At 42.2% G+C, this 27994-nt stretch overlaps 1 protein-coding gene across 6 annotated transcripts in view; it reads left to right on the top strand.

Annotated features, from left to right (window-relative positions):
• Window positions 1–27208, top strand: part of STARD13 (StAR related lipid transfer domain containing 13) — a 305468-nt gene extending 278260 nt beyond the window's left edge. For all 6 annotated transcript variants that reach the window (XM_075742017.1, XM_075742018.1, XM_075742021.1 and 3 more), the window contains 10 exons: window positions 2126–3504; window positions 4945–5118; window positions 7319–7478; window positions 11572–11770; window positions 14827–15034; window positions 15961–16075; window positions 16909–17130; window positions 19108–19325; window positions 23724–23900; window positions 24276–27208. In XM_075742017.1, the coding sequence (XP_075598132.1) occupies window positions 2126–3504; window positions 4945–5118; window positions 7319–7478; window positions 11572–11770; window positions 14827–15034; window positions 15961–16075; window positions 16909–17130; window positions 19108–19325; window positions 23724–23900; window positions 24276–24393 (2970 nt within the window). In that variant the 3' untranslated portion in view covers window positions 24394–27208. The remainder of the gene's footprint in view (window positions 1–2125; window positions 3505–4944; window positions 5119–7318; window positions 7479–11571; window positions 11771–14826; window positions 15035–15960; window positions 16076–16908; window positions 17131–19107; window positions 19326–23723; window positions 23901–24275) is intronic.
• The last annotated feature ends 786 nt before the right edge of the window (window positions 27209–27994 follow it).

Consider the following 27994-nt stretch of genomic DNA (forward strand, 5'->3'; position numbering starts at 1 on the left):
TAATGTCAGTGCAGCTACAGGGATTTGTGTCAGCCAAGAATCTTCTTTAAGGTCCCTTTGGCATTTTGGGATGTACAACAAATGAAAAAAAAAAAAATTTTTTATCCTATTGGCTAGTGCCATCAACGCTTCAGCAGTGGTATGCTTTGTAGATATAATTATCTCTACTAAATATTTAAAAGTACATACCCTTGCGGTTTTTAAAATATCCACTTTGTGGCACTGCTAAGACCACAATAGATGGATTTTTAAGTGCCTGAGTCTGTGCAGTCCTTCACTCCATATATGCATACAGCAAACTGTGGAGCTAAAAGGAAAGTAGAGTTGTCTGATACACCATTTCTTTCCTGCAGACAAAATGGCCAAAACAGAATTAGCCTTTTCTAGCCCTTTCCTGACGCTTCACTAGCTGCTTAATTTTTCTCTCTAGCTAGCTGCAGAACTAAGATCTCCATTCATTCCTGTGAACTAACATCAGCTGCAGGGGCACTGCACACCTCCGTGTTAACAGATAACAGAGGAATGACTAAACCCAAAATTTCATAGTTATATTTTACTTTATGGTTTGGATATGATCTAAAACATCTGGCCAACTTGAAGTGATAAACTGGCAAAAGCTTATGGTATTAGAGAGACCTGGCGTGCTACTGATCCCAATCTCCGTCTTTTGAGATTTCGCATTATTTAAGGTTTTGGACGTTCTTGTAAAATTTGGTTTACATTTTTCAATTAGACAGCCAGCAGACATCTAGTCAGAGATGGGAGATAACTTTGCCATCAAAACTTCGTAGAAAAATACTTCTAATGATAGACTTTTAAAATGAGAATTTTTCCAGTCCCAAAATAGCCTTTCTGGTTTAGCACCTCATTTTAGTCTGACAGCCTGTCATATTTTACTGCCTTCATACTGCTTCCAAGAATGTGAAGAGCTGTTTGGATGTCATGTAGGTGAAGTTAGTTTGTTCTGCTTTAAAACAAATGTACAAGAATAACGCGATATAAGCCCGGTTCAAAGTCAGGGGAAGGATACTCATTAGCAACTGTGGGCTTCGCATCCTTAGAGAACAGTGAGTTCGATACTGCGTGCTTCATGCTGAAGATCTATCTTTTTTGTTTGAGCAAACAGATGAGAAAAATGTCACAGGGAGAGCTTTTTCATCCAAATTTTTTTTCAAGGCGTATGTTGTCTGCATTGCAGAGTAGCTCCTGGAGCTGCCTAAACATAAGCACAACTCCGCCTGCCCCAGGCTGAGGGAGGAGGCCAGGAAGGGCTGTGGGGCTGCTGCTGCCTCAGAAGGGGTCGGGGGGAGCCAGAGACAGCGGGGCAGGCTGGAGGTCCTCAAGTTTGGGGTGCCTCTGATGGCAAAAGCAATGAATATAGTGGGTGCCACTGTAGGAAAGCTCACCTCAGCTGTAGGTGCTGCCCCATCCAGGACTGAGCCTGGCTGCTCCTCCTCCCCACACCTCCACGGCTGCCTTGGCTGCCTTCCTTTGCCTGTGTTCAGGCTCACCCTAAGCAATACCTCCACATATTTATTTTTTTTATTGTTATTTTAAGCATCGTGGCTATTTATCTGTAGTTATGTTCCTGAAACATAAATCTTGTTAGATGCACCTGGCCTGTGAAGTTTATAGATGTTTACTTAGTTCTCACTGCAAAACTAAGTGTGGCATCGAGTATTTGCTGTTCTGGCTTCTTAAATGGCTCACATTGCTGTACTACCTAGTGACTTCCCAGTCTTTACCATGTGTATCTTAACACCATCCTTGCAAGTCAGGATCCCTCTACTTGGACCTTTCAAAATCCTTTTCTTTTCTAAAGTCACTATGGGCATCAACCCTACACAGTTCATTGCACAGGCAATCCGCCCCACAGAAGCCAAGAGGCATTGATGGGACTCATCAGCTCCCTAACACAGAGCAGGCTTTTATTCCTTACTTGTTAAGTTGCTCACTTCAGTCTTTACAATTAAATGAAAGAGGCTGTTATGAAAGGACTGATGACCAATCTTTCATAAAACAGGTTCACGAAGACCTACCTGTTGCTCACATGGAGCAGCACACACTAATTCAAATAATGAATAAAAGCACCTGCTTTTAACATGTGCCACTTGCTGTTTTCCAGAGTGAAGATTCAGATGAAGAAGACCTCTGTGCTATCAGTAATAAATGGACTTTCCAAAGAACCAGCAGACGATGGTCTCGGGTGGACGACATTGATGCTTTGTTTCACCGATCAGACAGACATGGATCTTCTGGGGACATTAAAATGAAAAATACAACAAGCAGCGAGAGCGTCCTTACAGATCTGAGTGAACCTGAGGTCTCATCTATTCACAGCGAGAGCAGTGGAGGCAGTGACAACAGGAGTCAATCCGGCACCAGCAACGCTGCCAGGGAGACCTTTGACTGCTCCGGCCAGCATGATGTAGAAAGCACACTGTTGCAAGACTCCACTGCGATAAACACCGCCCTGTCCCCCAAGGACAACCTGAAGAATGAGAAACCAACACGAACCAAAGCAAAAACCTTTCTAAAACGCATGGAGACACTAAAAGCAAAAGGTGTGCATGGAAAACTAAAAGGCTCAGGAAGAACAGGTCCTTTAGAGATAAGTGGACCTGTTCTCCAGTATGAGCCCAAATCCTTGAAAGACATGCACTGTGTACAGATAGTCAATGGCGATCTCCAAAACTTAGGACAAGATTCAGTCAAAAGAGGACTTTCCTTTTCTGCCAAATCCAGCAGTGACAGCAGTCAGTCCGAAAACAGCAGCAGTGGGGTGAGCACACCGTGTCTGAAGGAACGCAAATGTCACGAAGCAAACAAGAGAGGCGGGATGTACCTGGAGGACTTAGATGTTCTGGCAGGAACAGCCTTACGGCAAATGGTGGACCAAAACCGCAAAAATGAATTTCATTCCCAAGAGAACTTGGTTGTGCATATTCCCAAGGATCACAAACCAGGGACCTTCCCAAAGGCACTTTCTATTGAAAGCCTCTCACCTACGGACAACAGTAACAGTGTAAACTGGAGGACAGGCAGCATCTCTTTGGGAAAGCAGAACTGCTCTACTCCAAAAGAGTCCGGATTGATGGCTTGCTGTCCTAAAGAGAGCAGAATTAGTATTTATGACAATGTGCCAGGTTCCCACTTGTATGCTAGTACTGGGGACCTCCTGGACTTAGAGAAAGATGTCCTTTTTCCTCATTTAGATGACATTTTGCATCATGTCAATGGACTCCAGGAGGTGGTAGATGGATGGTCAAAGAATGTGTTGCCAGGTCTGCCAGTTGATGATGTGTCAGTCAGGGAATCTCCGGCATTGCCTTTCCAGTCATCCACCCAGATCACTCTTGATTTTGAAGGAAATTCTGTTTCTGATGGCCGGACCACGCCAAGTGACATGGACAGAGATGGAACATCCCTGAATGAATCCGAAGCCACTGGTGTTAGGGACAGGAGAGACTCTGGGGTGGGAGCATCACTCACAAGGCCAAGCAGGTAGGCAGCAAAATTTTGTACACAAATCCATAGGCTGTGAAATACGACATAATGAAGCAGAGTCGCTCAGCCTGGGAGTCAGAAGGTGCAGGGTACCATTACAGTTGTACTCATCCTGTATGGGAATGGCAACTTCCCAGGGAAGGGTGGGACTCTGGGAGAAGGGACATCCTGCTATGGAAATTCTTATGTGGGATCAATGGAGAATTGGTTTAACAGAGCAAACTAAGGCAGCTTTTTCTCTCGTGAGCCATTTACATAGTAGGACCCTGTACATAGTAGGATCCTGTATATGGTGTGGGAGGTATTTTCAATTTGTCTTCTAAGTTATGCATCTCGGGATTTATGCGTCAGTAGTGTTGTGCACTTTTTTCATGCATTGGTCTGGTTTAAAAATTTGTCCATTTGCACTCAAAGAGATTTTCCCTACCCTGCCTCCGTCTCTTGCATGACGGGATGAAGTGATGGTATGCAATTCACTTCTTATGAAAAGTGAAAAGCGGGATTTTGTTAATAGTTTGCAGACTTGTTTTAAGTCAGAGCAATGAGTTCCTGCTGAGCCAAAGGAGCGTGGTCCTGGGTAAAGGCTTTTGTGGATCCATACTGCTGTGTGTAGGGTGGCTTTGTATGTGCAAAAGCAGTGAGAAAATACCTGGTATTTTCTGATCTGCCGTCAGTCTTGTCAAGTCCTCACAGAGGATTCTGCCATGCCGTGGTTTACTACTGCCCATGCTTGCTCACCACCATCACAAGCAAGTGAACTCGAGGAAACTACTGAGTAAATGAGCATTGCGCAAGTTTTTAGGAGCTGAGCCAGAACTCATGTTTAGCAAAACAAGAAACTGAAATGAGGGGTTTTTTTCTGATGTATCCAATATATAGAGAAAGTGCATTGGAGTAAAGAGAAGATGTGAGTGGCTCAATAGCTTGGTGGTTACAGCTCTTGCCAAGGAGGCACAGGGTTCAATCCCTTCTCCAAAAAATACTTCAGTATTTAATAATAGACATATGTGGAGAGCCTCATCCCCAAATACCTTGGTGGTCAGGCCAGTCCCCTGGGAGGTGAGGGACCAGGCATCAAATCTGGGTTCTGAGTCAGGGAGAGAACATTTGAATCTGGATCTCCCACATCCTGTTGGAAATATGTGGGCTAAAGGGCACAGCGGGCAGCACTGCTTCCCTGAGTATGTGGACAGGACCCACACCCGCTTGTGAATTTAATATTAAAAAACCAAAGCTTGGGCATTTCCAAAATTAGATTCCAATGAAATTGTTTCATTTGCCTTGAAACTACATTTTCTTTCAGTTGACACACCGTGAGCCATAATGTGTGTATGTTTTATGTATGTTTTGTATATTGCCCAGCCCTATCTCACAGCATACCATCTTCTGCCCAGTTAAAACAGTTGTCTGATTTTTCTATTGTTTCTTTTGCTAAAGGCGATTGCGGTGGCATAGTTTCCAAATCTCTTATCGCCTGAGCCACTCCATTGCATCACTTCACATCAGCAATCAGTCAGCAGCCCAGCTGAATTTACTGCAAAAATTCTCGCTGCTTCGTCTTACTGCCATCATGGAAAAGTACTCCATGTCAAACAAACATGGCTGGACCTGGTGAGTACCACTGATAACTGGAAAAGAGATATTTTTAGAAAAAAATAGTTTCTCCTAATTCTGTTATTCTGGTAGTAAATTTAGGAAATGCAATTAGAAGCAGCAATTTACTTCAACTGTAGAATTTGAAACTGTCCCCTTTAATCCACTGCTGCCTAGTGACTCAGTGGCAAAGTCAGAAATAGATCCTGGAGATCTGACTTCATTCCTGTTCTCTAACAGAGAGAAAACCCCGGCATCTCTCAACAACACTCCAGTTCGAGAAAAATAAACAGGAGTAGGAGAGAGTGATTAAAAGTAGGAAATGTTTACAGTAAGTCTTCCCCAGAATTCGTTTTGTGATTCGAAACGAAACAGCTGCTGATGATACTTCATGTATTAGGTATTGGTTTGTTTGTGCTTTAAAAGAAGATTAGAACAGTTACGGGACTTTTCTCTGCAGATCAAAAGATGCAAGCTTCAGCCCAGTTAGAGGGAGCTTGCAGCTGTAGCAGCTGTAACAGCTACCTGGCCACTCAGAGTGTGGAGTGAAGGGCAGATGGACATGAACGCTGGCAGTGTGGCTCCTTCTGTAGCAACTGGCTACAGAAATCTGCCTGTTTAATAGTGTATGAACCCAAATGGGCCACGCAGACTGAGGTATATTGGAATGGAAATGGGCATAGATAAAAGATTATAAGTATCTGAGAAATAATCAAAAGGATAACAGAAATTTTCCCTAATACACAGAGACACTGAGTCAAAAGAAAAATTACATGACATTTACATTGTGATTTCCACGTTCAAAGTGCTTCACCAAAATCCCACTAAATTCAGCTGTGAGCTAGATAAATCTGCCTTTGAAATGGAAAAACTGATACAAGGGACTACATGTAAGATCTACCTCACTGTCTGAATAGTTGTAAGTCTAATCTGAGAAAGTTGGGTTGGCTGTCTGTGGTCAGTGGAAAAAGACAGGAAACTTCAAAGGCAACTCATTCTATCCAAGGCTGAGGGTTTGGGTCACCCTCCAGAAGTACCTCACTCCACAGTGGGTATAGAGGAAGTCTGGACTGCTAACTCTTTCTAAATGTCCATTAGAGAGGTAAAATTCAGTAAGAATAACCCCTAGATAGCTATTCTTCTTTGGTGCAGCTCCCTGCAGCTAGCTGACAACATCTGTACTGAAAGGTATCTCACATTAACTAACTCCAAATAAACAGACTAGAATACAGCGCGTTCTAGATCCTGCTGTTCTTCACTGTGAGGGCAGAGAGGCACTGGAAGAGATTCCCCAGAGAAGTTGTGGATGCCCCCTCCCTGGAAGTGTTCAAGGCCAGGTTGGATGGGGCTTTGGACAACCTGGTCTAGTGGAGGGTGTCCCTGCCCATGGCAGGGGGTTGGAACTAGATGATCTTTAAGGTCCCTTCCAACCCAAACCATTCTATGATTCTATGTTTCTATAAGAGTGGGACTCTAAATAGCTGTAAAGTTATATGCTGTACTCCTTCAGTAGGTCATTTAATCCAAATTTTATTTCCTTCCCACACAGATGAGAAAAATCTTTGTCACATTCATGTCATATTCATCCTTTTTTTTTTTCTTTTTTAATTCCACTGCAGTCATGAATCCCACAAAGGGAATCCAGTTTGTTCTCGTTTTCACCATCATTTTTGGAAGAAAGCAAGCTCACCAGCTTTACTTAAGTTACTCAACTGGAATAAATCATATAACACCAGGGATGAATCTGGCACATAGGGATTTCCCACCATCATTATTACTGTAAATTTTTAGTCAATAGAAATACTAAATCATGTAACTGGTTCTATAAAAATCATTCAGCATGTTAGAGAACTGAACCTCTTTTTCTCTCAGATACCCTCTCCACTATGCTTTGCTGTGCCATTCCTTTGAGTCCCTAACAGATGCTTTAAACCATGTTGGCTTCAGCTGGATGACAACTGTGTAGTAAAAGGTTTTTGGTAGAACAGATTGTTATGCTATATCTTAGAGCCAGAGGCCATCTACTTATAAAAGTTGTCAAGAAATCCATCAATTATACATATTGTAAAGTGTCCATGTATTGTGCATTAAACATTATTTCACCATCTTTATAGAAAAGGAGGTATCCCCAGTTACCAATTTCTGACAGCAGTGTTACTCAGAGAGACTGTGTAAACACTCTGATATTTTCATGCAGCCTGTTCATGTTCATTTTCAGGTCTGTGCCAAAGTTCATGAAGAGGATGAAAGTCCCTGACTACAAGGACAAGAACGTCTTTGGTGTGCCTCTGATAGTTCACGTCCAGAGAACAGGACAGCCTCTTCCCCAGAGCATACAGCAAGCGCTACGGTACTTACGGAGCAACTGTCTAGATCAGGTATAAACTATACTCAGAGACTCAGTAGATTTTTTCTGAAAAGTCACCCTAAGCAAGCAATGGTGAAGCTTTTTGTACTTAGTACCAGAATTATTTGAACATTGTTATATCTCATGTTGGGCCCAGATCTCCTTTGGTGATATGAGACTTGGTGCCAATACTAATGGTTTGCCATTTTCAGTGTTGTATCCAGCTACTCTGTTGAATTCTTGTAGCTATAACAGTCCCGCTGATTTGCATACAATATCCTACCTCAAAGAATGACATGAGATCTTCATGTCTATTAAAACTAAGCTCAGGATTCCCAGCTTCTACCTGTATCTGCCCTACTTATGTTTGACTGTTGCCAGTGAGGGTTAACTGCATTCACCATTTCACAAGATATGGTACCAAAGGTTTTATTTACTTAGCAAAGAAAGAAAAGTGCAAGAATAGAGAGCAAACTCAGCAAAATATTCCAAGTATTCTGTTGACAAAGTCAGATATACCCAGATAGAGTTAGGTCAGCAGGGGTTCAATGCCAAAGCCATTATGGTACATTTCCTTTTATAGTGTTCTTAGCTGCAACAAGCCAGCTGGGAGACCCTCATGCTCAAAGTATTTCAGATTTTTTTATTGCCTTTAGCTACAAAGCAGGGACATACCAATCATGTTTTTACTGTTCTTCCCCTAAGGATGAGGATATGAACATAGGACTGAGAGAAACCCCCTGGCTGACTGAGTTCAGCTCTCTACTATTATTGACTTCATGTCGTATGACCTCTTCCATAACTGCTTTTAGGCAGTTGTAAGTTCAAAAGGAGCAACCAGCATTTTACTCCACAGACTTTGCCGCTTTCCTAGCTCTGAGCTCATGAAAAGGGTGGAAGTGGTCAGTTCTGAATCTTTCCATTTTCTGATCACCATTCTGGTTGCTGTTCAGGTTGTTTTGTTGGGTGACAGTCGTCTTCCCCATAATGGAAGTCTGAAAATTAAATGCCGAGCTGTGACTCTCAGCTGTTTCCCTTTGGGGGAACACAGTGGGGATACACAGGTCCTTCCTATCCTTTTTCTCTGTTGACTGTAAAGAGATTCTGTAGTGGTCAAACCTTGACATCTAACTCTTGGGTGTCAAAAGAGAGGTGAGATGAGTTCTGCCTACCATATGTAGCACAGGAGTTGAGGGATGGAAGGAATAGCCTGTTGGAAATGTATTAATAGAAGAAGCATAGAGACAACTAGAAGCAATATATTCAGTAACTAACATGCCTGGTTATCGCTGTGGTAATCTGAGCAGGGAAACCAAGTATAGGAAGAAAAGTGATGCAGCAAGCCTGGAATCAGTGACAGGACTGGAGGAGTAGACACTTGCCCAAGTATGAAGAACAGGAGATGTGGGGATAGAGATGGGCTTGTCAACTAAGAAGCAGGGCAATAGGAAGAAAGAGAAAAGAGAGAAGGGATAAATGGGGGAGAAAGTAAAAGAGAGGGTAAAACCAAAGAGAAAGAAAAAGCTCTTGAGAGATTTGAGGAGGTCAAAAGGAGAGTCCATGGGCAGTCTCAGACAAACATCTGCTCCGAGACAGAGGGTTTACTTGCTGGTAAGAATCAGAGCCACATGAAGGGCCATTTCAACTCAGCTTGAGTTTCCACTCAGAGTGGAATTGGGAAAATACTGAATAGAAAATGAAGGAGGAGAAGTACAGCTCATGACCATTTAAAGTATCTTTCCACCAAAAACCTTTCTAGGCCAAAACTCTCCAAGCAATTCAGCTCCTCTGCGTTACAGTCACTCCCATTTTGTTCCCATTTAATTCAAAGTCTCTTAATGCCTGGCCAGAGGTCTGAGCAGCTTCCAGTCTCCCCCAGCCTCTTGCTTATGTATCTCTTCCATGCACTGCAGAAGGCAGTCTAGAGTCCTGAACAGGCATCAGAGCTTCTACCTGCATGTGCTTGGTAAAGTTGAGGTTGCTCTAAATCATTGTAAGGTCTGGCACTGAAATGTCTCAGATGGTAGGAGGAGCCTCACCATTATTTGTTGGATATATTATTCAGTTTCAACTTGTAAAATAGAAACTGCTTTGCCTTTGTCAACTGCATCTTTATTTCTGTCATGCATCATATGGCTACTTGCAGGGCAGATGACCTGCAGCACAAGGATAATAAAGAGATTGGGCCAGACTAACCTCTGATAAATCACTAGATTTATAGTCCCATTTTATTTACAGAATACATCAGTAATATTGCAGAACAGAGCCTAAAACATCTTTTTCTGTCAAGTGAAGAACTGTCCTCTTTCAATTAATTATGAATTTTCCAAGAAAAAGGGAAATAGGAGTTTGGATAAATATCATTAAACAAAACCAGAGATTGAGAGTAGCAGAATGACTTGCAGCAGGAGCCTGCACAGGTAAGATTTGATGTCTGACCTCTCCAGTCAGACTTAGCTGGAAGTTTTTAAATGTTCTTTATACCAGCAAGGACACTTTCCATCAGCAGCAGAGAACTGAGCCTCTGCTCTCACATTTATTTACCACATGCCAAAATAGTAATTTTTGGATAGAATTTCCTCTCTAAGAGGAAAAGGGATTTAAAAAGAAGAGAAAGGGAAAACCAAACGAGAAGAGCAAGATGCTCTTTCTTGTATTCTCTTGTCAGAACGAAGAGCAGAGCTTCACCTGTGAACAGCAATTCAGTGCACCAGGATGTACACAGGGCACACTCCAGTTCTCTACTTCCTACACATAAATTTAGCTCAAGAACAAGGCTAAATTCTTCAATAAGAAGACATAGCAGAAGAGCCGCTCACAGCCACTCTGGAGTAGCAGTTCATCTCCATATAAATAAATACATCCCCTCACAGAGCTGTGGAGTGTGTGATTTATGTAATTAGTGTCATCCATGTGTGAGTTAACAAAGTCCTAAATACCGTACAGTTGAGCATGGGAGGTGTTTGAGGGAGAAGAGGGACCTACGTGAACTCTGTGCTGGCAGAAGTAAGGGGAAGAAGGCCAAAATTCATTTTTTCCTTGCCTTTACACATTTTTGTTGGTGGACTACACCACGCAGAAAGCTGAACTGACCACCAGCAAGACAGCAGGCATGGAGGAACAGAAATCTGTAATTCCAAACCTGAAATGTGCCTTTTTCGTAGGTCTTTCTCAATATTTCACCTTTTCCCCTACAAAACTGAAGGAAAACAGTGCTAACACTTCCCAAATGAAACACTGTAAACTCACTTGGGAATAAATAATGTGGTTGAGGTTCAGGAATTCGCCCCAGGGGAATTCCACTGGCACGAAGGATGTAAAAGGGCAGCACTGCCGTGAAGGCATCATTTGAAGAGTTACTGCTTCCTTTAGAACAGAAAGCAAACAGGATAAAAAAATGACACTGCACAAGTAATCTCCCTCCGTGGCCCCCGCTTTCAAACTGGGGTTTACAGTGGGATCTGGGGGAACTGTTGGAAGCAGAGAGCAGGAAGGGGAAAAATTAGATTTGGTCTTGATTTTTAAAACTCTACCAGGATGTACTAATCTTTTGCCACAACATTTATTACTTAGCTGAGCATAATATTTTCTTGTTAGTCTTCAAAATATATACCCAAATAAACATGAGGAACCAGATTCTCAGCTGGAGTAAATCAACAGACAGTCACCCAAGCCAAGCAAGCCACGCTGATTTATATCAGCTGACTGTCTTGCTTAAACTCTTCAGGCAGCAGGGAAACCACATGCACTCTGAACTACCCCTCTAGAATGGGATGCAGAGCAGCAGCCTTATTAACTCTTTCAGTGCCATCGTGAGAGCGTGCACTTCCCGGCGAGACTGTGGGCAAGTCATGACCATCACATTTGGATGGGGCCTTAAGCAACCTGGTCTAGTGGAGGATGTCCCTGCCCATGGCAGGGGGGTTGGAACTAGATGATCTTTAAGGTCCCTTCCAACCCAAACCATTCTATGATTTGCACATGTTTATCTTGTTCTTGCCTAGAGTAAAATAAGCAATCCAAGCTTTGGTTATGATCAAAGTCCCCTGTAACAGATTTTATATATATCTATTCTTTAAGTAACTTTTTTTTGTTAAACTCAATTCCACATGGTGCCTTTTAAGGTGGGTCTGTTTCGAAAATCTGGAGTGAAATCCCGGATCCAGGCCCTACGGCAGATGAATGAGAGCTCCCCAGAAAATGTCAGCTATGAAGACCAGTCGGCATATGATGTGGCAGACATGGTAAAGCAATTTTTCAGGGACTTGCCAGAACCTCTCCTCACAAGTAAGCTAGGAGAGACTTTTCTACACATCTACCAATGTAAGTTCCAATATTTTTATTATTTTAAACAATTTTACAATATTATATATTGTATGATAATATATTGTAAATAAATTTTCTATGTTAATACCGGGTAGGGTTCTTTCTGCTCACCTCCAAGATGTATAAAAGAACCCCTCTGCTTTCAAAATCTTTCAATGAGAGATATTTAGAACTGCCTAAAGGTGTCCCTGTCAAAATATTAGCAATTTTAATAGAAAGACATCGTTCAAATCTTGAGAAGCTTTGAAAAGATCAGCCTTACCATCAGAAAGAAGCCTGTCATGGACATAAAAAGTGTCAAATTTCTTTAAACTGTGGGCCCATTTCATGCAGTCATCTCAATACCAGTGAGTCTTCTGGGCATGGAGAAGTGGTACTTGACCATGAGAACATGAGTCTGTGCGGTCTCCTTCCTTGCTGTGACTTCTGATTATTTGCCTTTTCATTATAATCAATAAAATATATGTGCAAGCAACAAGGTGCTTTCATATACATCCTCAGCTGCTATGTGAAGATCCCACAGAGAAAGAAAAAAACAGCAGATTTCTTCTTTTCATTTCATCCTAAGCAGTCTTCAGCAAAATCTGAGATTGAAATGCATCAGAATGATGAAAATCCCTGTAAATCAGGAAACGAGTGTGTATCTCTTCTCTAGACTGAAATAAGGAGAAACAAACAATGAGGAAAACACTGAAAAGCCAGAGGAATTCGAATTTTTTCCTGACAATGTCCGTTTTGAAGGCCAGTCAGCCGGTGCTCTGGCAGATACAGAAAAGCACACCCAGCCAGCCTAAGCCAAATAATTGGAAGCACTAAAGAGAAGTGCGTCTAGTCTTTTCACTTGCAGACGTTTCAGCTGCCAAAACAATAGAAAGCCATTTTTAAACACTGTATAATCCCAGTGCTAAAGAATCTAAGTTACTTCCGTGCCTCCCCTTACTGTAAAAATCTGCCTGTGGCATGTAGTCACTAATGTATTTAACATCACAGTGTCTGTAGCAGATATAGAGAAATGCTGTGATCCTGCATGTGAGAGACAGCATCACAAACAAATGTAGCGGATTTGGTCATACACGATGTCTTGGGACTCAAAGGAACTGAAACGGTGCCTAGCCCCGGACCATCATTTCCCCCTCTTCTTTCTTGCTTACAAGTTGCAGGTCTTGTCTGCCTATGCACACATCGATGAGCTTGTTCAGAAAAGGAACAGGAATTTGTGGTGCTAATAAAATGGCAGTCACAATTGCTTCCATAGTGAAGTGGCCAAGGAGAAGATTATCCAGTAGAAGGACATCTTCTACACATCCTTGGAAACCACCTTTAAACTATCGCTTGATGAAAATTGGGAATGTCCTATCTTGGCACAGGAGAGACTGCAAGTAAACTACCCCCTTGTCAAAGGAATAGAGATACGACAGATCTCAATGTCATTGGCATTATTAGGCCTGTAGCCAGAATGGATCCCCATCTCCGAGTCGGGAGCCTGGTGTTAGGATTCACAACAGCCACAATGCTGCATGGTGAAACATTGCTACCAGCCAACAAAGAAACACTGTGGCAAGGGACACGGGCTGACTCTGTAACCCTACATGGAACCACAGTGGAAAGTCTGACGAGCTCTTCTTTACACTGATCGGAGGGGGGAAAAAAGCACTAGGAGAGATTTTCTTGAAGTACACCAATACTTTAAAAGATTTCAGAAAGACCTGAGGATGGGTCTGTTTAAATCAAGGTGGGAACAAGAAAAGATGGGCTCTGTAGACGCTGGAGACCAATATTTGGATTAAGAATGAGTAGCAGTGGGGGTTTTTTCCATATAACCAACACCACATCTATTTTTCTGTTTTAGAGGGTACTGACAAAACTCCTTTCACAGAAAGAAAAATGTTGCAAATTGCTGGGATACCAATTGTATTTCATAATGTCTGCAATTAAATAAATCTGTAGCAGGGAGTTTTTCTTCCCCTTCATCCTGTTTAACAAATTACTAATGTGAAGTTAGGAAGGATTTTTCCTCTGTTAGTGTATTGGCAAGGGATTTCTGATTTTCTGGGACTCACTGAAGATCTTTTTCATATATCCAGGACCTTTTTCATATACCCAAATTGGCTTGGTTTGCTGTAACGCACAGGATTGGGGATGAGATGATTAGTGTAGTGGTCTATACAGCATAGCATTGGTTAAACTTTCTCCATTTCCCTAAAACTCTCAGTTGCCTAATGGTTACCTATGACTTGAAGGGCTGGCCAGTCATCTTCTCTATACATTAGACCCACCAGTGTAACAGTACAGGGAGTACCAGGAGGCTATGTGAGAAGAAAAGACATGTTGTATGGATTTAGCAACGGCTCCTCTGACTTCTCAGAAAGACCTGGCCTTGCCGCTTCTAGAAAACTGGAAGCATTGGGCTGCATTCAGTTTGTCATTCATGTCTGAAAGCTTTTAAAGTAAGGTGCTTGTACAAGGCTAGCAGGCAGAGCTTAAAAGCTGGCAGTTGCCTGTAGTGTAAATCTACTTTTGTTCTTCTTCAGTTCGATTATACAGAGCGTACGTAATACCCAGAGGAGTCCAAACTGAGAAAACTTATGGTAGTTTCAGAAATGAATCTGTCTGAGATGCTATTTAAGCGTGTCCATTACCGCTTTCATTAAACTCTTTTTATGGTTTAGGACACAAGTGTAATTTCCCAAAGCTTCCCTAAGACTTTGGAACTGTCTTCCCAGGGACAAAAGAAACCTGAAAAATACCATTTAAAGGTACAAGTACCAAGTACTACTCTCCTTGCATAAACTTTAAATGAAGTTCAGTCTCTCTCTTGGGGAAGAGCCTTTCAAATGAGCAGAAAAATGCCATAGCGAGGCAAGCTGTGCTTGATGGAGGAGCAAATAGCACATCCTTCCAACAACCAGCTGGTCTTTGCCCCTTCATCCCGTCATCCACCTCTTCAGAAAGCCATTCCCAGAGTGTGAATGCTTGTGCTAACTCTATCTTGTTCCTGGCTCCTTATCTGATCTCACAACTGACCCCCCGAACGGTCACTTGCTTTTCCCCAGACGTCCCCAAGGAGCAGCGGCTGCAGGCGGTGCAGGCAGCCATCATGCTGATGTCCGATGAGAACCGGGAGGTTTTGCAGACTCTGCTGTGCTTCCTGAGCGACGTCACCTCTGTGGAGGAGAATCAGATGACTCCTATGAACATAGCTGTTTGTCTGGCCCCTTCCCTCTTCCATCTCAATATAGTGAAGAAAGAGAGCTCACCAAGGTAATTTTCTTCTCAACACTACAAATAGCCATATCCTAAAATGATGTTTTCAGTGTTTCCAAAGGCATACAGGGTACAGTCTTCCAAAGCATCTGCTTTCCAGCACACATTACCTAGGGCATGGCTTCAGTGAGAGGGGAAAGCCCATGCTGCAGAGCCAGAAGCACGCTTGCACATGCGCAGAAGGCGTTTCCACAAGCTCAGCGGGCATTTCTGGCTCTCTGCTGTGAATATGCAGCACCCGCTTTCCATGCGACATTTCAATGGGGCACTAGTGAGTTTTGCACAAGTAATGTTGGCTTCTGCGAAGGGAAAGGGCCTGATTTTGCTCTGGTTGAAGTCAAAGATTGACCATGTTTTAAAGGATTTTAGTACGTAGAATTTCAGTGAGTGGTTTTTCACTCTGTATTTTCTGGCTACGTTCTGCCACTTGGGAAACTGAGTTTATTTCAGGCCACATTAAGATGGTGTGTAACATGGTGAGTTAACATAGACTAAACAGGGCATAGACCCTGCTAAACATTAGCGATCCCAACTTGATGTCACTTCCGACTTTTTTTTCCCCCCATCCGATTCAGAATACACTGAGATTCATGATTGTGTATGTGTATAACCAGCATCTGAGCAAGCGCTTTAAGCAGTAATGACATAAAACACTGTACATCAGGTCTGTTAGAAGTCCATTCCAAAATGTAGAACACCTAATGCAGGACACGCATAAACTTTCCTGCTTTTACCTTTGGCTCAACAGTATTTTAGGTAAATATTTTTCCTTTAGAAAAGGCCCAACAGCCTGAGCAGTCTTTGTGATAAATAAAAACTGAAGATAGGCTTTTCTCTCTGGTGTTCTGAACATCCTGCTGCTGTTTGCTTTCATAGTAAAAAGATTCAGCTCTTTTTACCTGAGACACTGAATTCACTTACAGAGTAATACAGAAAAAATATGCAACGGGGAAGCCAGATCAGAAGGACCTCAGTGAAAACCTGGCAGCTACTCAGGGACTTGCTCACATGATAATGGAATGCAACAAACTTTTTGAGGTGAGCGAGAGACTCAAACGGCATTATTCATGGCCACATAATGCAGCATCCTTTGAAGTATTTATGTTTATGCTTACATTTTCTGTCTTGTATTAGCTCAGAGATTGATGGTACCTCACTTATTTGTAAACTTGCTCCATCTAAAGTTTATTTATCTCATTTCTTTATGACTGTTCCCTTCTAGCAGCCAAAGACACAACTATTAAAAATGCAGGGTAATTATTCCGTAACAGTTTTCAAGCCAAACTACTGGATTAGGAAATTTTAGTTTAATTAAAATCAAAATCTGCTGGTTTAACATTTCTTTTTATTATAATGCTTTTACCACCTCAATTAAAACTTATCCATCTCAAAAAGGAAAACCGATATACTTTATTTCTGTGTGTCATGCAATAAAGTTTAAAATTACATAGGGAGATGCAGTCTCCACGCATCTTTCACTGCAGGTGGAAGATGATAATGCTCGTATCTCCCTTCCCCAGAAGCACAAGGCAACATTTCGGGGGGGGGGGGGGGGGGGGGGGGGGGGGGGGGGGGGGGGGGGTTGGGTGGTGTGCTACAGGAGCAACACAGGTGTATTGACATACAGTTGATCAGGCTAATGTGGTTCTGCATGAGTAGTGCTATTCTCAGCCATGGACTGGTTCATTATACTACTTTGATTTTTCATCTTGCGTAATAAGCAAAGACAGAACTAGATATCCATTTTATAGATCATAGGCTCATTCCAATTGGATGCTGAATGGTCCATCAGCCTAGAAACATGCTGCCTTAAGGAAAAGTTCTCAGCAGGAGGTTTTCCCTGTGTTTTTTCTGCCCCTTCTGTGGCACAGGTCCCGCACGAGATGGTCACCCAGTCCCGAAACTCCTATGTTGATGCAGAGGTGCATTCTCCCACCCTGGAGGAGCTTGGGAAACAAGTGGATGAGGAAGGAGGGAACTATCAGATGTACCTTGAAAGTCTCATGCAGAATCTCCAGAAAGAAGCAAAAGAGAAATTCAAAGGATGGGTCACGTGTTCCAGTATAGAGAACGCAGAACTCGCCTACAAAAAGGTAATTTGGGGGGACACAGAAGAAGCAGTAAAGAAACCAAAGCAAAATACAGCCTAGCTATGAGACACCCTGACTTGTTGCGTGGCTAAATACATACCCTTCTGTCTGGTGAGGCACATGATTTTTTTAAAAAAACGACTAAAAGCAGCTAAAATATAATATAATAGTGATACAAGTACAAGATTCCAGGGGAAAAGCACACAAAGCAAGCTAAGATCTCCAAAATGGATAACCTAAGTGATACAGTAAACACCACAACCAGAAAGCGAGCTGAGACTTTAAACAACATATAACATTACCTGGGTAAGCTCTTTGGCTGGGAGACAGGCAAACTTTCTGACCATATCCTGTTGTTTGCCAGCAGAGTGGAGAACACAGACAGAACATAGGTATTAAAAACCATCTTCAGGCTACTTGCTGCTTTACTTAGCCAGGCCAGCCATATAGCCAGTTTTATCCCTGATCCTCTTGTCCTTGTTTCCATTGGAGTTTTGATATCTGCAACCTTTATCAAAATTTCCAAAGTTGTTCCAGGCTCCGTCACTTCTGCAGGGAAAGCCAGCCTGCTGCAGCCAGGAGGAGGGGGCTGCAGGGCCCCTGCAGACAGCGGAGTTCAGGGCTGCTGGAAGTGCAATGGCAAAACAGAGGTCTGCAGATCAGCAGCAGTTAGCGAGAGGAGGGGATGGATTAGGGGTGGGTGACACTAGTTAGGTAGGGGAAGAGCACTGGGAGAAGTATGGGATCTGGACAGCAAGGGGGCAGGGTGGCTTAGCGGCCAGAAGCAGCATTACCCCTCTTGGCGCAGTTGCAACCCCTCCATTAGGGCAAAGAAATCACAGTTACTCATTTGCAGGCAGCTTCTGTGAGTGTCCTCTCCAGGGAGGGACTGCAAGAGGTTGGGGAGGGTGTAACAGGGCTCAGGCGGGAGAGGGGAGGGAGTGAAGAAGGGCATGCGCAGGTCTGGGGTCAAGGGTCTGTGAGACTGCGGACGAGATTGGGATCCCCTGAGGCTCTACAATAGGAGGGCTGGGGAACTGAAAGCTTTGGGGAGAAGGAATTATAACAACATAAAATAATTTAAGGTGGGAGTTGGGTTTCTGGGGACACAGTCCTAGGTCTGTGGGAGGTGCTGGAGGTTTCTGGAGCACTAGCATTGGTATGTGAGGATGCCAGGGTAGGGAAGGGTTAGAAAAGCAGGGCTTGCAAGATACAGTACTTAGAGTTCACTTGTTTGATGCTTGAAACATGACAGCCCTAAAACCATGCAGAAAAGCTGTACATGTGGAATTTAGGATATTCATCTTGTGCGTAGCCCAGCAGTTTTCACTGCCCTTATTCCATGCTGTGGAGGTGTAACAAGTACCAGGTGCCATGAACTAGGAAGAGTTAGCAAGCAGTTTGTGTGTTCCTTCTTTGAAAGGCATTTTCTCAATACTTCCCCTGTGGCTATTTTGAGGAGCAAGCATCTGTGTGTCTGAGACATAAGTGAATCAACATGTGTTCTGCTCTTCCACCAATTAACCGGGAGAGTTAGTTGATGCTCAGTCCCAGCTAGTGCATCAGATTACCCAAGGTGGTAGCTTTTTTTCAGCCGAGTTTCGGTCTCTCCTTTCATCAGTTTTTACTTCTATACACACATATTCTTCATTACACTTAGGATGCCTGGAGTTGAAACAGTCTGTGTCACACCAGAAATAATACAGCAGCTCCACTGGCACTATGGGAAATGGTCCAGATATACACTGATGTGAGAGCAGATGTAATGTATCACTTCAGTCTTCCATCCAGGACTAGTACACATGTGTTTTCACATACAGTAGTGCAGCAGCAACAGCAATAATAGTAATGATTAGCAGGGAAATATGCACATTCTTAAGCTAGTCAGATACCCATATCAAGATTTTGTCCTCAGTTATCCTCTGCTGAACATAGGCATATAAATCATGGGGGTTTACATTCTTTATTGCTTTACTCCAGGTTGGGGATGGGAACCCCCTACGGCTTTGGAAAGCCTCGGTGGAAGTTGAAGCCCCCCCATCAGTTGTCCTGAACCGAGTGCTGAGAGAACGTCACCTCTGGGACGAGGACTTCTTGCAGTGGAAGGTGGTGGAGAGCCTGGACAAGCAGACAGAAGTTTATCAGTATGTTTTGAACAGCATGGCTCCTCATCCCGTCCGAGACTTTGTCGTTCTAAGGTAAGCTAAGGGCAGTTCTCCAGTACCCTTCCTTCTTGCAGTGCGTGCAAGGAAGATCTGGTCTTATCTCAGCCTTAGCATCTGTATAATTGTGCTTCAAGAACTCCACTCCTGGGCAGCAGCGTTGATTTCTCAAACTGAATTAAAACTGTACACCTAGAGCAGGCTGACCTTTTCTCTGATGTAATTTGAGCAGTACATACTCCTGAGGCCATAAATATCATTTATTCCTTAGAACAGATGTCTGATAATAGCTGCTGTTCTCTCTTAGCTTTGTTTGTTGTCAAAACAGTGCAAATAGAACCCAATTGTTTTTTACACTGCTTTTGCTGTTCTCTGGGGAATGTTTGATGTTTAAGAGCCAAATGCTTAGCAGAGAAGATAAGGATGCTTTTAAGCGAAGGTTGTTATACAGTGTCTATATAAGTTGTTATTTTAGATTTGCAGTTGGAGTCTTTGTAGACCAAAAAATGCTAACCCATAAAAATTCTAGTGTGGAAATGAACAGAGAGAGGCAGCAGATATATATTCTGACTGTCTTCCAGGGGATGACATCTCTCAAATAAATGTATAGCTGTGTATCAATATTCCAAATTCAATCCCAGTTCTGCCATTGTCTATCTGCCTGTACAGAACAGACACAAAAAAATTTATCCTATGTACCTTCTGCCTTTGAAATCTTGTCCCTTTGCTTGCTAGGAGCTATTGTGGAGCTGCTGACATATTTCACTTACAGGGTCAGTCCTATAGTTATTTATTTCAGGATGATTTTGTGCATTCTAGTTCTTGGTCTCTGCTTTCTTTGATTGAAATGATGTGCCAGAGAAATACTAAGCAGTTTTGACAAAGGAAATAGTCCAGTGAGTCAGAATTGTATTAGAGGGAACAAAGACTGAAGGAAAAAGATGAGCCCTATAAAAAATAATTATAATAGTACATCCATTTTATGAACTTCAGTATTCTCTTAGAGAATGATAACATGCAGACATTGTTGGTATAAGGGAAGAATTACTGGAACTCTTAGGGGAACATCTAAAAAATATTTTCTGCAAGTTCTTTATTATGTGAAAACACCAGTCCCTCCATTATACTATTTCCTTTTCCTTCCCACACTATATTAGGCTAAATTAATTATTTTATAATTAATTTATAAATAAATAAATTTAATTTATATTTAGTGATATTATAAATATTAATAAATTTAAATTTATTAAAATTAATAAAATATTTATTAATAAACATTATAATAAAAATATTGGTTTTGTTTTTATTTATTAAATAAATAATTTATAATTAATGAATTAATTTATTAATTATGAAATAATTAATTTTCCTCTATAACATTATTGACTTAAACCAGTGATAAATTTGGCCCTCCGCATAGCACCAAGAAGTTTGCTTGGGAGCAACGGGGAGGTTTTGATGACCGTAATTCTGTCCTCTTATTTGCCACTTAGTTCACTATTAGATTTCATGGTGTTTTATGTTCTTTAAAGACCTGCTGTGCAGTCACATCAGTTAAAGAAAAATCTTGCCATCGAGTTCTCATTCATTTCAGTAACCCAGGCAGAATGACCCTAAGGACTAAAATATGTATCATAAAACTGAATCCTGGTGGGTTTTTAAGGGCTGAAAACAGCCGTCAGGCAGATCTGTCAGATTCTGTCGTTTATCTGTCTTGATGTATATCATTAAGTCTAGAGCAAGGTTAGCCAGCGATATCTCAGTCAACTTGATACCTTATGATTGGTGGGAAGTGAACAGTGACATTATAATTCACCTCTGGGGACATGAATAAATATATTTTAACAGACAGCAATTTTCCTCTTCCCAATAAAACTTTTGGCTGTGAAAGGATAAACTTAGTTGTTCTTTTTTTTTTTTTTTCTCTTCAATTTGACAGTCATAACAAGGGGATTAGGCTCCCTTGAGAAGACTCCATTGGTAAGAGGATAGGGGCAATGTTTCGTATGCCTGGGATCTGACACAGCTCTCAGCTGCCCCGCACCCGCATCATTCTTCATTAAAGATTCCTTAAGTATTTAATGTTCGTTAAGTACAGAGCATCTCTGTGAGTTAAGTGTTGTGCCCGATTTTACTACTGTAAGATATATAGAGAAGTACAGGAAGTGGCCTAAATCCTTATAACTGGGAATAGGAATCATAAGTCTTCTGCAGTCTCTGGGATAAATAGTTTTCCACTTCAAGAACAACCCAAGTAAGGGCCATGTAGTTACGGTCACATCTGAGCACTGAGCAGGCGCTCACAGCAGAGGGTTCAGCACTTCACAGGTCTGAGGTGTGATTTCCTGCTCTCCATGTGTTTCATCTGCTAAGGTAGGTCACCATTTTTATTAATGCACAGACACACGTAAAACCTTCAGAAGCCAGTATCTTCCTGCATTGTCTTGAATAACAGCGTAATTTCCTATTAGAAAAACGCAGAAATTATTACCTGCTGAAGTCCAAACTTCAACAGTCCTTGAAAGCAGCCTACCTGCTAAAACATGGTATTTCCCAAGGTAGCATAATCCCTGTCTCAGACAGTCCACGCCAAGATGATGCACATTACACAGCACAGTAGGAATTTCTCATTTCTTCCCACAATATAGGAAAGAGCATAGACCTATCGTGTGATATTCAAGGCAGACGAGAAAGATGTGACACCAGAATATATAAAGAATGCTTACAGAACAAGAAAAAAATGTTAAGTATTAAAGTCTAGGTCTCCTGAACCTGGTGGAAAACTTCTGCAGCATGTAAGAGAGGCTAGAAACTTGGGAGAGGGTGAAAAAATGAAATTACTGGCAGAGCTCAAAATAAAAATGCATCTTAACAGGCCAGCCCTGACTGCTTGTGGAAAGAAACACATTGGGTAATAAGGAACCAACTACCTGTCATTGGCTAACTGACATGTATGGTGACACGGTCATGAAATGTCACCATTATATTACTTTTTCCCAAGTAAAATTTGCCCAATAGTTTTGTAACAATGGTGAGACAGAATGTGGTTCTATGGGCCAGAAAATGCCCCTTTCCTTCTGTAAGGGAAAAGAACATGGAGCATAGATCCTGTTGGGAAAAGATGCAGATGAGCACATGATTACGTCAGCAGAGGCTACAAAAAGCTTGTTAGTTCTTACTATGAGGCATTGGAAAGCAGAAGGACCTTTCCAGGAGATGTCTCTTTCTGGAGTGACAGTGAGGAGGAAGGAAGCAAATGGATAGCAATACCTTTGCGGGTGCCTGGTTGACCAGTCTTCTGGGATAGTTGGCAAGGATATTGGTTCAGATGCTTGCTTAGTAGGAAACCAAAGCCTACCTAAAGAAAGGGAGCCTCAACTTCACTATCATTTCTAAAGGAGTAAACATGAAGTTTCGGCCTTTAGCTATTGCAACAAATGAACCCCGTAAGGCTGTATTTTGCCATTGCTGCTTGGAGTGTGTGGTGGCAAATGACCATCACGTAATTGGCACCAGCCAGATGAGGAGACTTTCCTCAGCTGCTGTGCATCAGTGGATATTAGCAGCAGAACACCCTGGTAAAATGTGCTGCATTTATACTTATCGTCACCAAGAGTATTGTACGTAATGTCATTGATTAAATAAATGCTTGTCACGAAAGGACATTTTGGTTTTAATTCAGATGCCCTTGAAACACGTTCTTGGAGTTTCAGAAGTCACTGTGTGTACTAGCAAGGATTTCTGCTGTGCTAAACTCTATTTGTCGTTCTGTAAGTCTGCGTGGGTGCAGTGCAACATTTCAGACTTTGTTGCATGGCTTGTGCTCGCTTCATGTCCTTTCCAAAACTTCTGTCTATCTACAAAAGGCTGTATCATGCCCGTTAACACATGATGGTTGCAAAATGGTCTTGTGGAGAAGCAAACTTCTCCACCTGGAGCCTGCAGCAACGTAGGTGGGCGACGATTCCACATCATGCTCAGATTCCCAACTGGGGTGGGGGGATGACAGCAGAATCCTGTGGATATTGTCCCTCAGGGAAATATTGTACATAGCACCGATTGCAAGATGTTTCCTTGAGTTGCTTCCAAAGGCGCGAGTTTGGGGGGTTGATTTGCCTCCTCCTGTACCAATGTATCCCCGAACCTCTGAGCAGTTCTTATCAAAATTATGGTACCCACCATTAAAATTAATACATTTACAGGAGGAGATCTAGCTCTAAAATCTGAGCTTGATAAGTTTCTGTAGCCTTTTCTGAGCAATATTGCTTACAAACCCGGAACACATAACTCCTCCAGGGACTCCAAGGACAGTCCAGTGGCATTGCAGGCAACAACAAGGATAGGCCGACCAACTGTAACTTTAATTCAGCTTCCTACTTGTGCGCCCAAAAGTTTCGTTACTAAAGTGATTCAATCTGGAATGTGTTGCTGCAGGACATGGAGGACAGATTTGCCAAAGGGCATGTGCATGCTGGTTGCCATCTCTGTGGAGCATGAAGAGGCTCCTCTTATGGGAGCTGTGCGAGCTGTCGTGATGGACTCTCAGTACTTGATAGAGCCATGTGGCTCAGGAAAAGCCAGGCTGACCCATATCTGCAGAATTGACCTAAAGTAAGTATCCTGCCTGCAAAAAGCAGATGTTCATTCAGCAGGGCAAAAACCTGCAACTCGAGGAGGGGAGGTGTTGGTAACAGAGGACATGGTCAATGAAGTTTTGCTGCTTTGGAGCCTGCCTGCAGTCTTTTCTAGCCACCAAGCTCATTTCTCTGCTCAGTGTCTACCACTTCTGTGATGTGATCATAGAAATAAAATCCAGTATTAGTTTATTGCAAGGGAGAACTTCAGAGTACGCTTACAATGACAAGTATTTGAAGTCCCCACCACCACTGTGGGCAGCAGGGAGTAGGAAGCATGGCAAGCCTGGTCATGTGGGACATATTTCTTGAGTATTTGAGTTTCTCAATAATTGTCTTTCCATTTCTTCAGAGGACATTCCCCAGAGTGGTACAACAAAGGCTTTGGACATCTGTGCGCAGCAGAAGTTGCCAGGATCAGAAACTCATTTCAGCCTCTGATTGCCGAGGGACCAGAAACAAAAATCTGAGGAAGTGTTCCTGGGAGTGTGTGAGCATAAATCGGGGTCTGGCAGGGAACAGGAACGCTGAAAGCAAAGATCTTATATAAGCTGCAGAAATCTGACCAGACTTGGGTCTGTACAAAGGTGAAACAGGAATTTTAAAGGAAAGTTCTTTTTTTCTGGAGACTTCACCTCCCCCCGCCACATCCCTTCTATATTAATTTCAATTATCGAAGTAAACATTTCTTCGGAGAGCTTTTATCATTATTACTTTAAAATCAGACTATTGCCATTACTTGTGTGTTACAGAACTGTGGTATTTAAAGGCTTCTAAGAAGCATATTTTAATTGTAAATAACTTATGTACAGTATGTATATATTTATCTATATTATATCTATATATATGTATATGTATAAATTAATTATTTTGTATATAGCTCAGTGCAAATCATTTGCATCAGTCGGAACTTAATTGAGTCTGTCACTTGTTTCTTAGTGTGTCACTGCTACATAAGCTGTGTTTGCTATTATCACAGGGCTACTGGCATAATCCGTGTGATAACAGAAATGCCTGTTCTCAAATACGTTTCGTGTTTGTGTATGCTGTGAGAAGGTACCTAGAAATAGATGTAGGAAGAATTAAAAGAACTAAGTGGGAAGGAGGCTACTGTACGTTTAAAAATAATGAGGAGCGGATCAGTTTCACTAAAAAAATACATGGAAATGTAACTGAGATAGACATTTTGAAGGCCATTTATATTCAGCTGCAGAAAGTTTGTGTACAAGGTGTTCAAAACTTACCTATTGCCTTAACTAATAGTATATCTGCCGCTAGAGAACCTCACTATGTGCAGCATAGTGTAACTGCTCATTCTTGGAGAGTACAAGATAATGCTGTGTAATGCTGTGTATACTGAGGTGTCTGAAATCAGACCGGTAAGTTATAAAGCTGTAAATCATCTTTTTTTTTTTTTTTTTTTTTTTTTAGCATTTTGTCTAGGTTCTGAGTGTTTCTGTGTTGTTCCTTCCTTCTCCCATAGAGATGGCTAATTGTTAAGATCCTCCAAAGCAGATTTTCCACATCCAGTGGACACAAAGACGTGTGGATGAACACCATGACTTTTAATGTTCTTACTATACAAATAACTAAACTTTTTTTAAACTTTCAAACACATTTTTGAGATTTAAAAGACTAAATGCAGACTATGCTTGGAAAGATTGCTTTTATAGTAACAGCAAGTATTTTCATATTATATTGCACTGATCTGCATGATCCTGCCTCTGTAGGGATTGGTGGGAGCAGGATTAGCCCCTGACTATGAGGAGTAGGAGCCATTTAAGCCTTTTATATAATTTCATTTTCAGGGACCTATTATTTTGCTAATGGAAGAATGCTTTAAAAATAATAATAATAATTTGTCGACATTACCTTTAAGGCAGGGTTACATTTTGTTTTTAACTAACCTAAGACCAAAATTATATTACATCTATGATTCAATAAGAATGTACAAGCCTGTTAATACTGTTTATTCATTAATCGCATTTGTTCACTTTGAACTTTATTTATTACTGCATAACCATCTGAGTCATTCATAGCCAGTGTTTTAGCTCAGTCCTTCCAACAAAATCCACTAAGATTTAGTATGAGGTCAATTAAATGGGATTAGTTTCCTACATGAAGCTACAGAGTTTTGTGCCCTGATTGAGTAAACAGGGAAGTCTCTTCAAAGCTGGCGCTTTGAATCTGCCCCAGGTATGGGGGCTGTGGGGTGGACCACGTGCGGTCCTCGATTGCTGCTAGAGCACGGTCCCATGTGCCATTGTGTATATGCGAAAGGGCTGTGCTGGTGGGGGACGGCCCTGCAATCTGAGAGAGCAAGCTAGTGGGAGCTCAGGGTGGACAGGGGCAGGGTGACCCAGCGTGGTGTCCCTGTGGAGCAGCAGGACCCCAAAAAAGTCACTGTTGTCTTCCCCCATGAGCTGTCTCACCCATGTGTTATTGTGCAACTCATAGGATCAGGGAGGCTGGCTGCCCGTGAGCTCCTGCCTTGGGTTTATGGCCAACAAGAGTTGAAGTGTGCAACTATTGCATCTTTTTAAGTCTTAAAGACAGGGGAGCGCTCACACCCTTAAATGGCTGTGTTGAGGTCTGGCGGTCACCAGCCAGCTGCAGGGCACCACCACTGCCCAGGTCCAGCTTTCCTGGGAGCAGGCGGTGGCTCGCGAGCTGGCGGGGCAAGGCCAGTCCCCTGGTTCCAGCGGGACTGCTGTCCCAGAGAGTGGCACCTCCTCCCCAAATGCCTGTAGCCATGGCAGCAGGTTTCATGCCAGCTGTTTTCCAAAACACGAGCAATTAGAGCACTTCTGCTACATTAGTTTGCATAAATGAATACAATAGTGCCTCAGTATTAATAGGTGCAGAATTTCTGGCCATGGGAATGGCTATTGTCTGATAGTAAATAATTTCTTAAGGAAATGAAGGGAAAACCTGGACAGTGGTTTTATCCTGTCTGACAGCTGGAAGGGGCCCTGTGCCACTTGCCACCGTTAGCAAGGTAGGGTTGTCCTACCCTTGCAGAAGCTCTGTCATGCACTTCTGGCATCTCTCAGCCATGTATCAATGAAATAAGATTTCTTTACAGTGCACATTATGCCATGTCTACCATTCAGCTACCACAGTATTTTGTATTGTTACATTGCCATTGAGGATACATTATGATAATTGCATTTTAAAATGTTATACTCATATCAATACCTCATATTTTTACCTCATCTGTTGGTATCAGTCATTAGTTGTAAATAAATAATTGCAGAGTTGAATAAATTTGCATACGCTAAAGAATCACGTTTCCTTTGTGAACTCATTTCATCCATTGGCACAAGAAACATGGTACATTTAAGCCCTTGTTTTATTTACTGCAATCTGCTGTACACTAAACTGTTCTGATATAGGACTTCAATAATGATTTTAGGCTCAAAATTGTATTGTTGTTCATTATACTTATCCTATAGTGCCTTTAAGCATACATGAGCTTCATGGCAAAGGTGATGTTTTCCAAAGAAGCCATTAAGCTAGGATGGCTGGCTTGAGAAAGGTAAACTCAGGTCCTCAACAGTGTTTAGGCCCCTGATTCCCACTGAATTCAACCATTTCTGCATCTATATTCTTGCCAATCATCTAAGTCTAGGTGCATAAGACTGACTGTGGAGCTGGGCTACTGAATGTTGGGTTCACATTATCTGACTTCAGCCATCTCAAATCCATCAAGCCACTGCAAAAAAGAGAAGAATGCAACAGCAGGATAGCGATTCCTGTGGTTTGTCTTACAAGTCTACAGGTAGAATAAATGTAGCATAGGCCTCTATCTCTCCAGCTCTCTTGAATTATGAAAAGAAGCAGAGTCTCAGAACACAGGATGCTGAGCAGGGAGGCAGCTCTGAGAGACCATCTAGGAGGGGGTAAGCCTTATGTCCCACCATTCAGGGAAAGCTCAGTATTAAACTTTGCACTGAAAGGAAACACTTTTTTCCAATTCTCTGCCATGGCAGAGATGGTGAGCTGCGTAAGTCCATCCTTTCTTGCAAAAAAATATAGTATGTGATGTGCTCCCGCTCCCATCTCTGCCTC

The sequence above is a fragment of the Balearica regulorum genome, chromosome 1 (assembly GCF_011004875.1).
Source record: "Balearica regulorum gibbericeps isolate bBalReg1 chromosome 1, bBalReg1.pri, whole genome shotgun sequence".
Lineage (NCBI taxonomy): Eukaryota > Metazoa > Chordata > Aves > Gruiformes > Gruidae > Balearica > Balearica regulorum.